Source organism: Manihot esculenta, chromosome 8, assembly GCF_001659605.2.
Source record: "Manihot esculenta cultivar AM560-2 chromosome 8, M.esculenta_v8, whole genome shotgun sequence".
Taxonomy (NCBI): domain Eukaryota; kingdom Viridiplantae; phylum Streptophyta; class Magnoliopsida; order Malpighiales; family Euphorbiaceae; genus Manihot; species Manihot esculenta.
The window spans coordinates 1,035,417-1,049,859 of NC_035168.2; the positions used below are offsets into that span (position 1 = coordinate 1,035,417).

The 14,443-nt window shown below is 34.8% G+C and overlaps 3 protein-coding genes across 8 annotated transcripts; 1 reads left to right on the top strand and 2 right to left on the bottom strand.

Moving 5' to 3' along the window:
* Positions 1–83: 83 nt before the first annotated feature.
* On the bottom strand, positions 84–2,458 carry LOC110621741 (CASP-like protein 5A1). The gene is made up of 3 exons (XM_021766026.2): positions 2,011–2,458; positions 1,778–1,910; positions 84–1,000 (listed from the first exon to the last, which is right to left on the bottom strand). Exons 1-3 carry the CDS (start codon positions 2,223–2,225, stop codon positions 809–811), a joined length of 540 nt encoding a protein of 179 aa, XP_021621718.1. The 5' UTR covers positions 2,226–2,458; the 3' UTR covers positions 84–808.
* A 146-nt stretch (positions 2,459–2,604) lies between these two features.
* Positions 2,605–5,288, top strand: LOC110621743 (ubiquitin-like protein 5). Of its 3 annotated transcripts, none has more exons than XM_043959256.1 (2): positions 2,605–2,930; positions 4,901–5,288. In XM_043959256.1, the coding sequence occupies exon 1, from the start codon at positions 2,706–2,708 to the stop codon at positions 2,925–2,927; it is 222 nt and encodes a 73-aa protein (XP_043815191.1). In that variant the 5' UTR covers positions 2,605–2,705; the 3' UTR covers positions 2,928–2,930; positions 4,901–5,288. The 3 variants fall into 3 exon arrangements, with proteins under 3 accessions (XP_043815191.1, XP_043815192.1, XP_043815193.1); XM_043959257.1 differs by having other exon boundaries at positions 5,064–5,288; XM_043959258.1 differs by lacking the exon at positions 4,901–5,288 and adding an exon at positions 3,607–4,894.
* Positions 5,289–8,627: 3,339 nt separating this feature from the next.
* LOC110621281 (auxin response factor 18) lies at positions 8,628–12,668 on the bottom strand. 4 transcript variants are annotated; one of them, XM_043959259.1, is made up of 6 exons: positions 11,732–12,668; positions 10,451–11,625; positions 9,441–10,102; positions 9,303–9,374; positions 9,177–9,210; positions 8,628–9,070 (listed from the first exon to the last, which is right to left on the bottom strand). In XM_043959259.1, the coding sequence occupies exons 2-5, from the start codon at positions 11,570–11,572 to the stop codon at positions 9,186–9,188; spliced, it is 1,881 nt and encodes a 626-aa protein (XP_043815194.1). In that variant the 5' UTR covers positions 11,573–11,625; positions 11,732–12,668; the 3' UTR covers positions 8,628–9,070; positions 9,177–9,185. The 4 variants fall into 4 exon arrangements, with proteins under 4 accessions (XP_043815194.1, XP_021621196.1, XP_021621194.1 ...); XM_021765504.2 differs by having other exon boundaries at positions 9,303–10,102; XM_021765502.2 differs by having other exon boundaries at positions 9,177–9,374; positions 11,732–12,667.
* Between the last annotated feature and the right edge of the window lie 1,775 nt (positions 12,669–14,443).

Below are 14,443 nucleotides of genomic sequence, written 5' to 3' on the forward strand. Positions count from 1 at the left end.
GAATGCCCCAATAATCCATTTCTATTACACCGGTTATCAGTTGCTGTCAAGGATCCTTCAACAATGTATTTATATAACATATGCAATCAACACGATGATTGGTTGTTTTGGAAAATTAATTACATGTCTACATTCCCTTAAAAAAAGAAAATACTGATAAATGTTCAATATTTTAAATACAATTGACTATGAAAAACTATAAAATGTACCACTATATACAATTCAGTGTCAACTACCACGAAACTGTAATTACGCTGGAATTCCTACTTTGTATCTAAATGCAAACTTTGCTCAGACAGCATGACCTTCTCAAAGCCCAAGTGGATTGGCAATGGCAAGGCTTATGCAAAAAGCATTAGGACTGGTAATTCTCCTAATGCTCCAAGCTTATGATTTTCAGTTCTCCAATAAACACACATAACTTTAAGCAGCCTAACCATAATCCAGCATTCAGAAAACGTGACAGATAGTTGTGCTGCAAATTTTCATGTATACAAAAACATTTGAGGAACGCTACAGCGAAGCGTCACAATTATCAAGCTAAGCTATGAAGTGTAATCCAGTATCACAGAATGGAGAAATGGACAAGAAAACTTATGGTAATTTCTAGCTAACCAAACTCTACATATATCTTTGATATTAAGCACTCATTCTGTAATTGATGATCTCAAATTGAACTCCCCTAACCAAATTGTAACAAAATTTATCCATGTACCAAGTAGTTGCAATCACATATCCCTGGCACGCTATTGAGAAAAGGATTGCTATATAGTATAGCCTCTATGACGAAAGATTCTATCTATCCAATCTAATTGGAAGCCAATGCCCAGAAATTCATGAGAAAGGATGGAGTCATGGCAAACCAGCTGATAAAAGCCATGGCTGTTGCAGTTTCAAACCTAGCACAGTGCTCCACAGAACACTTGTTAAGATCATTGCCCACTAGGACTGTGATGCCAGCAGATGCACTAGCAGCTGCAAATATTAGGGTGGATGTAATCTGCGCATGACCAAAAACATTTCAATAAGTTGGAGATCAATGTAATCCAAAACTCATGTTAAGTATATGCACATGATTGAATTGTTGCAGAGCAGAGATTATAATAGATGGGCACAAATCCACTACCAAAATTATCGTCGATGCAGCTTAGTTCCTATTCTGAGAAGCTATCAATGTAAGTTCAGAGTGGAAACTCAGTCATTCAACATAACAACAGAGACATTCAATGAGAAATTTTGATAGCAATGGAGAAGAAAATACTATCTTGAGAAACTAGACCGATGAAAAAAGAAAATTCATTATGTAAATATTTCAAGATATATAAGCAAATACCTTTGAGAATCCTTTTTCAGAAAGTCAAATGATGAGCATCAATTTTTCTTTCTCAAGAATCTAACAACGGTCTTATTTTGTTTTTTTTTTTTCAAAATAAAAAAAAAAAGAGATGGTATTTCCTCTTAAACATATCAAATCCAGTCGCAAAAGAGCACGGAAGATTAGCTATGAACTTCCTCCCCTCCTCTTCCCCCCTTTACTTTAACGATGAACGAGGACTTGACTTCATTGGTAACAAACTGACAAATCATAATCTAATATGCAACTAATCGAACAGTAGGCCATCATTACATGATAGAAGAAAATTATATAACTGAGCTGAACCAGAAGATTGACAAGAATATCAAGCAAGTAAAGATTTTAGAGCTGCTGAATATTAACTAGATTTTGCTGATTATCAACCCTTGATCATTCTTTAGGATTAAAAGAAGAAGATTTTACCCCATCACCAATGGCAAAAAGGCGGACAATCGCACGTTTTCTGAGACTTCTTCTCACCAAAAGTGCATAAGCATCCACAATTACCAAGGACAAACTCCATGATATTTGCAAGCTAACAGCAATGACAAGGTAGCTGAAGATGCAGTAGAGATAGAAAACCACAACACTTTTACTCTTCAACAAAGAACAAAGCACCAAACTTTAATCTAACATTCAAATTAGTTCAAACATACCAAAAAGCTGTAACGGAGCGGAAATCACTGGTAGAGGTCATGACGCAGACAGAGATGAGACCAAACACGAACTGAAGCAAACGCAGAGTGAGTCCACCATGTGTCCCAGGCATGCCTTGGACGTCCTTCATCCTCATCCTGGGACCGTTCAGAGGCCCATCGGTCAACGGCGGGGCCTCCACCGGATGCACCGTTGGCCTGATAACATTCATCATCTGTTATCAGTTTTTATACACCGATCATTGACAGACAACAACGAGAAGAAACACAACAAGAAGTGAAAGTGAAATTCGATTTCTTGAGAAGGAAAGTTGAAAGAATTGGATTTTGATCGTGGGTTTTTGAAGAAATGATAATCGATCAAATGGGTCGACGATTTCCTTTCAGTGAGTGAATGAATATCGTGGTGGACTGACTTTGTCTCCTCTTTCCAATACCTTTGCCGCGTCACTTGTTGCCTGGTGCTAATCCAATGATCAATTCCTCGACTCATCTCCATCGTTCATTTCCACATCAATTAAACGGTCTCATTTTTATTTTTACGATGTCGTTTATGCATCAAGCTACTTCTACATGCGGTGACTTTTTGGTCGGTCAAGTACGGCGGCGCCTTTTATGTGCCCTCCTGAAGGATAAAAAGATAGACTGGTGAATTTGGGATTAGGAATAGGGTTCGGCTGCTTGTTGATCGCGAGATGTTGGAGGTGGTGTTGAACGATCGGCTGGGGAAGAAGGTGAGAGTCAAGTGTAATGATGATGATACTATCGGTGACCTGAAGAAGCTGGTGGCGGCGCAGACCGGCACCAGAGCTGAGAAGATTAGGATACAGAAGTGGTATACCGTCTACAAGGATCATATCACTCTTAAGGACTATGAGATCCACGATGGCATGGGTCTCGAGCTCTACTACAACTAAAAGGTTCTCCCTTTCCAGCTTTTTCTTTTTTGTTATTCAATCTGGCTCTCAAATTTTAGCTTAATTGATTTCTTTTTCTGTAATTAGTTCCATATTATTGAGCCTGTAGTCGAATCAGCTATGTGAATTGTGATGATTTTGATTACCTTCTCCCTTTACAAGCAGTAGAAATTGGCATAATTGGTTGCGGTGTATTCTACTGGCTCTTATCTTTAATCAGAAGAAATTTGTGTGGTTCAATTCGCCGGGGCAATCTCCTAGATGAAATCCTCTTGATTTCTACTGGGCAAGTTGAAAATTGTCCTTCACTTTATGGTGAAGAGTTGATGGATGAAGTAATTTCTGAATGTTGTATGTTTTTACTGCATATAACCAATCTCTAGAGAGAGAGGGAGGGAGACGATTATCGTATTTATTACATACCAAGCTTTAAGAATAATGATATTATAGAGTTTCAGTGGATGCAAAATCAAAGAGGTATTTTTTTTTCCCTTTTTAGGATGAATATGATGTTCATGTAGGTGTAGTTTATTGAGGTTTTCCATCTCTTCCAAAGGGTCGATTACTATGTTTATTTCTAATAGCAACGGTGGCTGGTTGCTTGTTTCTTCCGCTAGATGTTACAATAATGAAGAATGTCCATGGTATTTACTTTCTTTGCTTTCGAATATCTTTGTAGAGGAACATATGATAATGCTGATAGTTGGCGAATTTATGATACCAAAGGTCCAAAAGAAAGTGGGAGAGTCATAGCTGTGATGTGTACTTGGTGAGAAAAGATATCTGTATTTGCAATTTTACCACTTAAATTATTGTTTCAGCCCTCCATGATTTCACAGTTAAAAATATTAGTTAATTGCAGAATGAACTTTAGAAAACAAAATAGTGATTTGTCCATGTTTTATTGTTCCTTGATTTTGTTCAGGCACATGGTCTGATTATTGTGCACAACATGCAGTGTATCCATTTTCAGGGAAAAATAAAAAGGTTAAATGAGCTACCAGATAATTCCTGAGGCAAAATGCAGTTTTTAAGAGGGATTCGTTAGTTTTGTTGGAAATTAGGAACTGAATTTGAAGGAATTAAAGCTCTCTTGCATTTTAAGTCTTTACTATGTATGACTAAAGATTGTCTCCCACCCCCTCTCCCTACCCAAAAGAAAAAAGAAAAAAAAAAAAGAAGAAGCTTTCAAATATGCAAAGTAATAGCTATTAGAGCTGAATTAAGGGGATGTAAGCTATTGATTTCTCAGATATGGAAAAGTTTGAGTGAGAAATTGTGTATCTGTACTGCCCAGGAAAGTTCTCGACAATTGGGATGGATAGACAAATTATCTGCATTATTTACTTCTTTGTTGGTCTAAAATCGTGGATTAGGGGCAATGAGATAGAGAACTTAGAATTTTGTTGTCATCATTATTTTTACGCGTATTCCTTTTTCAATGGTGCTAGGAGTAACACATCCTCGTAAATAGTAAGTTTATAGAAATGTACAATATGGCTTTCTCTTTCCATCTCTCTCACACATTCATATGCGTTTATTTTTTTGAAAATGGTACATATGCTCAGTTCTTATATATGTGAATTAACTTGATAATAAAGGGAAATAAAAAAGAGGGGGGAGGGGAGGTATGGAGTATGAGATTTTATTTTCACTATCTCTAGAACTAACATCTTCTGGTGAATAGCTGCTTGTATTGATCTATATGCATATTGTCTCTCACCCACAAAAAACAGGATGCATCTGTGTGAGAACATGGCATATGTACTCACGGTTTGTACATGTATGAATTGCTTAAGAAAAAATAATAGGAAAATTGCTGACATGGTCACTGGTTGTTTGTCCAATATCATTCAACTGGTACATCTAACTAGAAACAACTAAATTGGAAGAAGCAACACTACTTGCACACACAGTTGTATGCTGGCAGTTGTAGTCCCCGTGGTATGTTAACCTGTCATCTTTTCCTGTAGCATTAGGAGATGGCCATATAAACATTTATCTATTTTGTATCTTGGGGGGGAGCTTTTGTATCTTTTGTTATCTCTGATGATGATGGTATGCACCCTGAGCTTTGTGGCTGCAGTGTTTCTGTCTTTCAGATTATATACCCTGAAAAATATGCTTTGTGTTCAGGTGATGTACCCGTGTAAATCCATTGGAAGCAAGATTGAGTTAGCAAGGGCATTTTACTTTGAACACTGGCTTTCCAATGTGGTGTAAAAACATAATATATTTATGCACGAAGACTACTAGCTTTTTTCAAAGTAGCATCAGCAACTAATTGTTTGCAGATGCAGGCATGTGTACCCAATTACTCCTTCCTTATAATATATAATATAAATCTATTTTTACTTGGTATAGTCAGGCCCTGTATTAGCCGGTGGAAATGTTAGTATACTCTTTTATGTGATTGTGATGAGAATGATATGGCGCAAGTTGAATTGGGCTGAAGGGCCTGGGCCGATAAGTCCAGCCGACAGTTGGAGGAAACTGCCAAAACGGAGGATGTGACGTGTAAGAGGAAAGGGCGGTCACGTTAGTAAGATGGATGTTGGTCTATGTAAGCATCATATGGATGGAATAAAGGTGGTGAAAGAGTACAGATGAGATTTGTGATATAAGAGGTGGGGTCCACCGCACGGGTCGTGGCAGTTCGCCAGAATCTGTGTCGTTTTTGTCACTCTGACTTTGTGTGGTAAAAATCAGGAGTTGGCCAATTCGTCGCACAATGTGGCCTAGTGGGCCCCAAATTCCTATACACCCTTGTTTAATTTGTATCTGCTGTAGGGAAAATTTATTGGTTGATTGTAGTGATCGTGAAAATAATATTATAATCTTCACTGAACGAAGAGATTTCAAAGGAGAATAGGTGTAGTAGTTGCTCTTTAAAACTCATTCCTTGAATAGGATTAGCATCGATTAATAAGGCCATGCGGGGCTAGGCTGAGAAAGTGGTCCATGTAGCCTGTAAACGTTAAAGAGGGAGGCAATTCGCAACAAGTTTGGATGGTGGGAAATTTTGAGAGGATAGTAATTTTATTTTTTATTTGGATGAAATGAAAATTGGAGGGAGAGAAAATAATGAAAAGGAAATAAATTTATTTTGTCTTTAAATTTAAGGAAAAGTTTTCAAAATTACAAATATATTTCTATACTTATTATTCTCTTTGATATATTTAAGTTTAAAATTATAATTTTACTATCTCAATAACAATTTCCTCTTTAATATTTGTCTTTTAACATCTAAACAGAACAATAAAATAATAATATATATATATTATTTTATTTTCATCACCTTATTTTGATTTTTCCCATTCAAACAGAGGAGAGGAGAGGAGAGGAGAGGAGAATAGGAGGAGGGAATGATGATGACGTAAGAAATCCCATGAAGCATGGGAGTGGGGCGTGTTTGGCGGTGACTTGGATCTTTCAAAACCAAACTTTTTAAAACATTAAAAAAATAATAAAACTGACACATAGTTGTTTGACGTAATTGTAAAGGCAAGTAAAAGTGTGAGCTTAGCTTAGGCTCTAGTCTAGCTAGGTGAGGCAGAGGCGCTCGTGCATCGCCTTTTTGCCTTTTGCTTCTTCTTCTTCATCTATGCCTTAGGACACCAATAATTTCATTTTTAATTTTTAATTTTTATAGGTTGAAACCAAAACAATGGCTTATACAGTGAAAAGTGGATACGGAAAACTAAGTTCAAACTAAAATATATATATATATATATAAATCATGCTTCGGAAAAAGGTTGGTTTTTGTCCCTTTCCTCTTCTTTCGCGCTTTTGACCATTTGTTTTTTTCCTTTACCAATTACCGAGCTCTTTTTTTTTTTTTTTCGTTGCGAATCATCTCCATATTTTAGTAGGATTAAAATTTTCACAACAAAAAATAAGAAATTTATGTTTATAAAAGGAAATGAAATTTATGAATGGTAAGTGGGAATAATAAGAGAGACAAAAAGGAAACGTGGAGGAAACGGTTTGGGAAAATCACAAGATCCGAGGGAAGAGGGAGTGTGCATGTAATGACCGAGGAGGAGTTGTGTTATGTGTCGGTCACCTCCATTTGCCATTTGCCATTTACCAACTCCTCTTCTACTTCACCCAACTACCCTTCTTCTTACCCACACCCATGCTTCTTTTCTTTTCTTTTCTTTTCTTTTCTTAAATAGCCAGAGAGTTATTGTAGATATTATTTACTTGGCTGGCTCGTTCACCTTAATTTCCTTTTCTCACTCTAAAAGCTGCATATTACCTAGCAACTAAGTTTCTTTATGATATATCTTTCTCCTATAATCGTCTCTATCAATTCCACCTGTAGTTGCAATAAAATCTACTATCTTCTAACAAAACTTAAATAATGCGATATAATTTAAAAATTTTAGATATTAATGTAAATATGATAATCAACGTAATTAAATAATGCGATATGATTTGCATTGCCAACAGTTTTAATTAGTTTAAAGATGAAGTTGAATATCATTTATATAATAAAAAGTACTTAAAAAAATTTACTATTTAAAATTTTAATTTAATTACATTTTTTTTATTAAAAAAAAAAAAAAAGCAAAGTGAGAGTTGACCATTGCAGGTTATAACGGTAAAATGCATAGTCAAAAAAAGGTTAGAAGAAAACAGCCCGGTCATCGAAACGCCGCAACACATGCGACGCTCTTTGTTTTGCTTACGTTGGCCACACGTGAATCTATTATTTATTACTATTATTATTATATTAACTTAATTAATCCCTCATTAGATAATTGATCTATTCATTTTTTATAATTTATATGAAAATAGATGTGAGGGGATGAAACAAAATATATTTAAATATACTATTATTAACAATTTTTTTGGAATATTATATTAAAAATTGATAAGGCCATGTGGGTCCTAGTCTATACCACCTGCCACGTGCGGCTGATTAGGTTTCATCCACACATAGTCGTAGAGTAGGGAATGTGTTTTCTTCTCTCCCTCTTGCTTTCCAGCTATTGCTTTCCCATTTTTAATTTAACAATAACACATTTCTTATTGACTTTGTCTTTGACATTTATGTTTTACAAATCCCAATATTTATTTCTTTTTCTTTTTTTTTTAAATTATTTATTTCCCACACTTGCACATGAGATTGAGATGGGACATTTATTTCTCTTTAATTTCAATTTCTTTATTTTCAAATAATTATATTTAAATTTATTATTTTGTTTGTTTTATGAATATATTTTGGTGATAACAGGTGGCAAGGAGCCGTTGGTGGGAAGGGAATCCCCGTAGATAATCCATTGGGAATCTGTCGTCGTGTGAAACAACAGATGATGTTTCTAGTCATCTGCCTGAAAGAACACAGGAAGGACGATTACTTAAAATTCGTCCTTAATTATTTGGTTCTTAATCTCTGATTAGACCTTTAACCACCTGTTTTTGTTTTAGTCATGCACGGAACAACTAAGAATTTTTTAACTTTTTTATTTGTTTTTCTTAATAAATCAATCCATGACATTTCATGGAATGAATGATTCCAAGTTTTCCCAATCAGAATCTGCTTCCTAGTCAAGGAGAACAACCAAACTCACTTTTATCCATGGTTTTTTTTTTCTTTGTTCGAGTTGCAATCAACATCAGTTGGATTATATTAGATTTTTTTTTTAAAAAAAAAATTTAGATCTATTAGCATCAGAACTTGAGACCTTTCTTGCCTGAAATCGATTTCATTATAAATAAACATATTTTTGCACAAGGTCAACCTCCAAATGCAGAACAAAATGGTTTCTTGCTCAAAATCCACTTGGAATTACCAGAAGGCTTCAATGCATATTCCAAAAAGGCGAAAAAAGAAACTTTGTTACAAAGACCTTGTCCTACAAAAGACTTGTATTTGCAGGACTTGCCTATCAAAAAAGAGGAAAAAAAAAACAAAAGAAACAATACCCAACAATATGCTGAATGAACTATCACAGAAGCTCCCCCCACAGGTTGAAGAAGGAAAAAAAGGTCAGCTCGAGAAGGAGGGGAAGGATTCGATTCGATCATCCAGCTATACAGTTTGAAACAAAAGTTTATTTCTACTCTACAATCCTACATTGTCACTGCTTGAATCCATTAGAACTGTCAGTCTCCTTGCTGTTTTCATGAAATCACTGCACAAGAAATGAATCAACACAGACATCACTCTTAAGGAAATTTTGCACACTACTTGCACCCTCTCAAAGAAACAAATTCATCAGAAGAATAACTATTACACACCTGAATGGTTCACCCCCAATGTGTTTGACAGCGCCTGTAACATCACGGTAAAGCACATTGTTTAGTGTCTCGGAATTTTCTATAGAAAACATGTCTGCTAGTTTTCTGTATAATTCTTCATAAGACCTGAGCAATGAGAGGTCCAGAGTGCGACCCACATCCTCCGACTCCATGAAGACTTTGCAGTGACCAGTCTCCAAGGAGGTCTCATTTTCTCGGGAGTTATTCTTAAACCATTGGAAACCTTCACATGATGAGCGCTCCGGTAAGCTTTGCTGATGAAGAGCAGCAGATCCAGAGCCATCAGAAAAATTTGCCATTTTATCTAAATTTCCTTCAGATGAACTATTTCCAGTATGAACCGGTGACAATGTATCACCACCAGAGCAACTAAGAGAGATTTGCTGCTCGGTGAGTATAGGTTGACCGAACAGTACAAGCTTGGGTGTCTTTGTATCATTAGTTTTCTTTGAAGTCTGAGTAGAATGTGACATGGTTAGCACACAAGACACGTTCTCACTCATGCTAGGCTTTTGAATCATAGGACTATTTGAGGTTCTAGTATGAGTAGCAACATGATCAAGTAGTGGCGGGAAACCAGCCGGAAGTAAACCCGTCTGCAGTTTACTGAGGTGGAGATCCGATAAAGGTAGACCACAATGAGCATGCCTGGCTCCCTGCATGCCAGCAGGAGTGCTGTCTGGTAGACAACCAAAGGGGCTGCTGGGCCCAAGGAGGTTGCCGGAAAACGATGGAATCGGAAATTGACCATCAAGGGGAAAATCAGGGTGTTGTGGGAATCTTAACTTCTTCCTTGGTGGTGAGAATGGGGAGAGATGGATGGCGGGCATGTTTGATACCAATTCAACTAGCCACGGGCTAACACGTTTCACATTTTGAAGCAAATCTGGTTCATCCCAAGTAACCTGCAACATATGACTCTGGCAAATAAGAAAAGTGCAGTTGGAATAGAAATCAACTAATTTATGTTCTCATTTATTATGATCAATAGATTGAATGGAAAATTCAATATGACAGCAGTACATGTACTAAAATTAAAGACACAAATGATCCCATTAAGCAAATGATAGGAATACACAACAGATCAGATAAGCACCAGCAGTTCACAAATCAATGTATCCCTGTGAACAGAACAGGAAACAGTATGCTAATGCTTGAAAAATGGGCAAAATATACATATGTATATTACAATTGCAAGAAGCATATATATATATCGTGTTGAGTGAGATTCAGATCAAGAGAGATGGCAGTACCTGGAGAAGCCTCCATGGTGAATCCGACCATTGAAGAGGATCAGCAACTTGAGCAGAAGAAATAGTTCCCATGAACCAACTAATCCTCGAAGAATCCTCGGTTTCAAAGGCCATCTTAAACCTCATCCCAGAACACCAACGGATCTGCAAAGCTATTTTTACCAAAGACGCCTTCACACAGAACTCAGGAGTACTAGCTCGAGGGTAGTAAACAACCTCAAAAGGTTGTCCATTTGCAGCAAGAGTAGCTGCTTCAATAACTGATTCAGGCCTCACTTTCCCCTTCCCCATCAAACCTCCATTCCCACCGGAACTATTACCATTCCCATTTCCATTTCTCAATAGCTTATTCTCTTCATCTCTGAAAAAGGAACTGAACCCCCCATAAGGCATAACACAGTTCCCACCTGCAGGATTCCAGGAAGACTCAGGACCTCCTCCAATTCCCCTCTTAGCTCTTCGAATCCCAACACAAAGATCTCCATTCTCTGCCCTCAAAAACACTATGGAATCACCTGCCACTAGCTTCTTATGATTCACAAACGTGCTCCACCCAGTAGTTAAAAGATGCCTCCTTGGGGTTCCTCTGTAAATATGCCTAAACTTCCATGTCTCCCCATGAACGTCCTTAGCAAGAATGGTCTGTACAGGCGGATCTGCCGAGTAATCCAGCCGCGGAAAAATGGTCTCTGCACAGTATCTTGGAACGGAGAAACCTCCTCCATTGTTAGCATCCGATTGGGTCAATGTCTTAGCGAAGGAAGCCGGCTTATTCTCTTGCCCTTCTCCTCCATTAATTACACGTTCATCTTCTTCCTCTAAACCAGGCTCACTGCCGGTAATTGGAGACAACTTCATCTTTGCATAGACCTCGTCGGTTTCAGGATCAGCCATGAATTTAACAGATGAGACCCTACAGAGGATATAAGGAGGGACACGAGGGAAGTTCCTGAAATCCACAGGACTAGAGGCGTGCTCGATGTGGCCTTGAGGGAAGTAGAAGACCTTGGAGTTCACCGCCGGCATTTGGACCATTCCACCAGCGCAGGCATGCCATAGCTGAGAGTCTAAGCATTTCTCCACCTCCTTCACTCTCTCTTTAGCTTCCATAAAAGTAATCATTTCACTTAAAAATAATAAAAGCAAATCCCCTTTATTGTCTTTGGTGATTTGTCCTGTAAAAACAAGATAGATCAGACCAATTAACCACTGTTTCCATAAACACACACCAATCAATAAATTTCAGAAAATGAAAGTTGCAGAGTTCCATTGAATTTTTACCTTATACAACACATATGACGAATACAGAGAAGAATTTCGACGGACGAATCTTGGTGTTGAAGTATTGAGGGAATTGGAGGATACAAACAAATTATAATCCAAATAAAACTTGAAACTTTTCAAATCCCAAAACTTTCACTACTCTTAATTCCCATCTTTCCATCATCATTCTAACAACAGCCTAAACCCAAATAGTTGTGGAGACGCAACAAATAAGAAGAATAATTTCTTTATCTTTCTAGAACAACAAATCGTCAAAGTTGGTGACGAAAACCCAGTCTTTCCAACACATAAACTGTTCAATCCCACTAAAAGTTAGAGCACCATCTTTGTCCCTTCCTTTGTTGAAGAGAGAAATCAAAGATCCACATAATGCAATCTTTGTTTCATCTTCAACCCGAAAAATCAGTAACTAAAGCGAAGAAGCTCCAAATTTTGCGCAAAGCTTAGCAGAAAAGGCTTCTCCAATCATACATACATACATGTATGTGTGTGTGTACATATATATATATATAGGACCTCCAAAAGAAACAAAAAAAAATTCCCACGAGAGAGGGAGAACAAAATAGATAAAAGGGAAGCTGAAAATGAATCTTTAAGCAGTTCAAAAGATTCAATCAAAAAATCGATGGCTGACAAAGAAGCAGATAAAAACCCATCAGCAGAGAGAGAGAAAGAAGGAAGCTTTTTGGATTATGCAAGAGTCCAAAAAGCACACACAGAAACAACAGGAAAAGGCTTTAACACTGAAAGAAAAAGAAAAAGAAAAGAAAAATCAAGTGGTGGGGGTGTAGTGGCAGTAGTAAATATAGTGGCTATAGCACTACTAGTATTTGTATAGTCTGTTTGATTCGTATGTATCTGCTCTTAGTTTTCTTAGCATTTTCTTCGGATCTGAAGTAAGCTACCTGTATCTTTGAAAGCCAGCATAACAACAAAGATCTTTAAGGAACCTGTCTAATTTTCCATTTTATTTTTCTCTTTTCAATAAATAAATTGAATAAAAAATATCTTTAATCAATTGTTGAGACTATATTTTATAAATTATTAATACAAATGGAAATATAAACTCTGAAATTCTTAGCTTACCATCTGATAATACAGTTAAAAATCAAACCAGATTATCTATTGTGATTATTAGATGAATTATTTAAATAAAATTAAAATATTAACGTTGTAATTCCTTTTGTGAATATTTAGATGAATGAAGTGTTTTATTTATGGATAATAATGAAGTCATCCTTGTCGAGACAGCGACACTATTAAAAAAATATTTTTAAAACTTGTTTTTTAGTTAGTATTTTATTTAAATGGTAAACTTTAATGTGAGCTCTAAAAGCAAGGGAAGTCATTAACTAGATAAGCTTAACTGTAGTTAATGAGAAGTAATTTTAACCAACTATAGTTAAAAAATGACCAACTACATAATGGGTTTAGGCCTTTTTTAGGGTTGATGAGTTAATTACAAACTGTGTATTGGACCACTCTATTGGTCAATAGCCCATAATTGCAAACTAATTAGCACTTAATTAGAAATTTAGAGCAATAATAAAAAATAAATAAATTATTATATGTATTAAATTACTTTCTATTACAATAAATTCTTATATTTTGGCTCTGTTTATTAGGTATAAAATATTTCTTAAATAAACTTTTTGCATTTGCATTTGAAACAATTTTAATATATATAATATAAAATATTTTTTCAATTAAAAAACATATTCTTTTAAGCAAAATAATTTTTTAACAGCGAATTATTTTCTAATACTATTACAATTTCTATATAATAATTATTTATACTATTTTAAAAAATAATGCAACTAAACAATAAAAAATAATTTTTATAGATAATTTTATTGAAAAATGTTTTTGACATATAAAACATTTTTTCCAAATAAAATAGAGCTTTAAAGTTTCATTTGTTTCAAAAAATAATTTCTGGAAATATATTTTTTTAAATAAAATAACCTATTATTGTAATTTTGTACCTTAGCTTATAAAATTGGTGAAGTGAAAATAAATTCAAAAATTATTTAAATTAGTTTTAATTTATATATTATAATAGATAAAATAATTAATTTAAAATAAAAAATTAATGAATATGTCAATCCGAAACACTAACCAACTACAATATTCATGAGTCAAGTCTTAATTAAAAAAAATAAAATAGATTAATAAAATTTATGTGCTGAAAATTTAGTGGTCTTAATAAAAATTTTAAAATATATAAATATATAATTTTTAATGAAGAAAAATATTTTTATGAGTATTTAAAATGTAAAAATTATTTTTTAAAAATATTTCAGTCGAATAAATGAGTCCTAATTAAATTTATTTTTCAATTATTTATATACATAGATTTAAACTTTGATTTATATATTTTAATTTATTATTTATATAAAAATATTTTATTAATAAGTTATATGTTTAAATTTCATAAATATAAAAAATATTTTCTGTAAATTCTATTTAATAAAATGTGACATTTAAAATTTATTAACGTTATTACAAAATATTTTATAATTAAATAATTGAATTAAAATTTGTTAATTATAAATTATTCATGGAATATGAGAAAAATATCAAACCATAAAACATAGCTAGTCTTTGCAACTTTGCTTTAAGAAAAGAAACCTAATAACTCATGCTCCACGTGTCTACTTATTGCTTTTCCTCAACCAATAATAATAAATTTTACCTTTATTTTAAATT

Excerpts from the sequence above, each read along its gene's own strand:
- LOC110621741 (XM_021766026.2), bottom strand. The coding sequence starts at position 2,225 with ATGATGAATGTTATCAGGCCAACGGTGCATCCGGTGGAGGCCCCGCCG. Across the intron at positions 1,911-2,010 it reads CGCTCCGTTACAGCTTTTTG|CTACCTTGTCATTGCTGTTA; the intron begins GTATGTTTGAAC and ends CTGCATCTTCAG. Across the intron at positions 1,001-1,777 it reads TTTTTGCCATTGGTGATGGG|ATTACATCCACCCTAATATT; the intron begins GTAAAATCTTCT and ends GGTCATGCGCAG.
- LOC110621743 (XM_043959256.1), top strand. The coding sequence starts at position 2,706 with ATGTTGGAGGTGGTGTTGAACGATCGGCTGGGGAAGAAGGTGAGAGTC.
- LOC110621281 (XM_021765501.2), bottom strand. The coding sequence starts at position 11,572 with ATGATTACTTTTATGGAAGCTAAAGAGAGAGTGAAGGAGGTGGAGAAA. Across the intron at positions 10,103-10,450 it reads CACCATGGAGGCTTCTCCAG|GTTACTTGGGATGAACCAGA; the intron begins GTACTGCCATCT and ends CATATGTTGCAG. Across the intron at positions 9,071-9,176 it reads ATTGGGGGTGAACCATTCAG|TGATTTCATGAAAACAGCAA; the intron begins GTGTGTAATAGT and ends TTTCTTGTGCAG.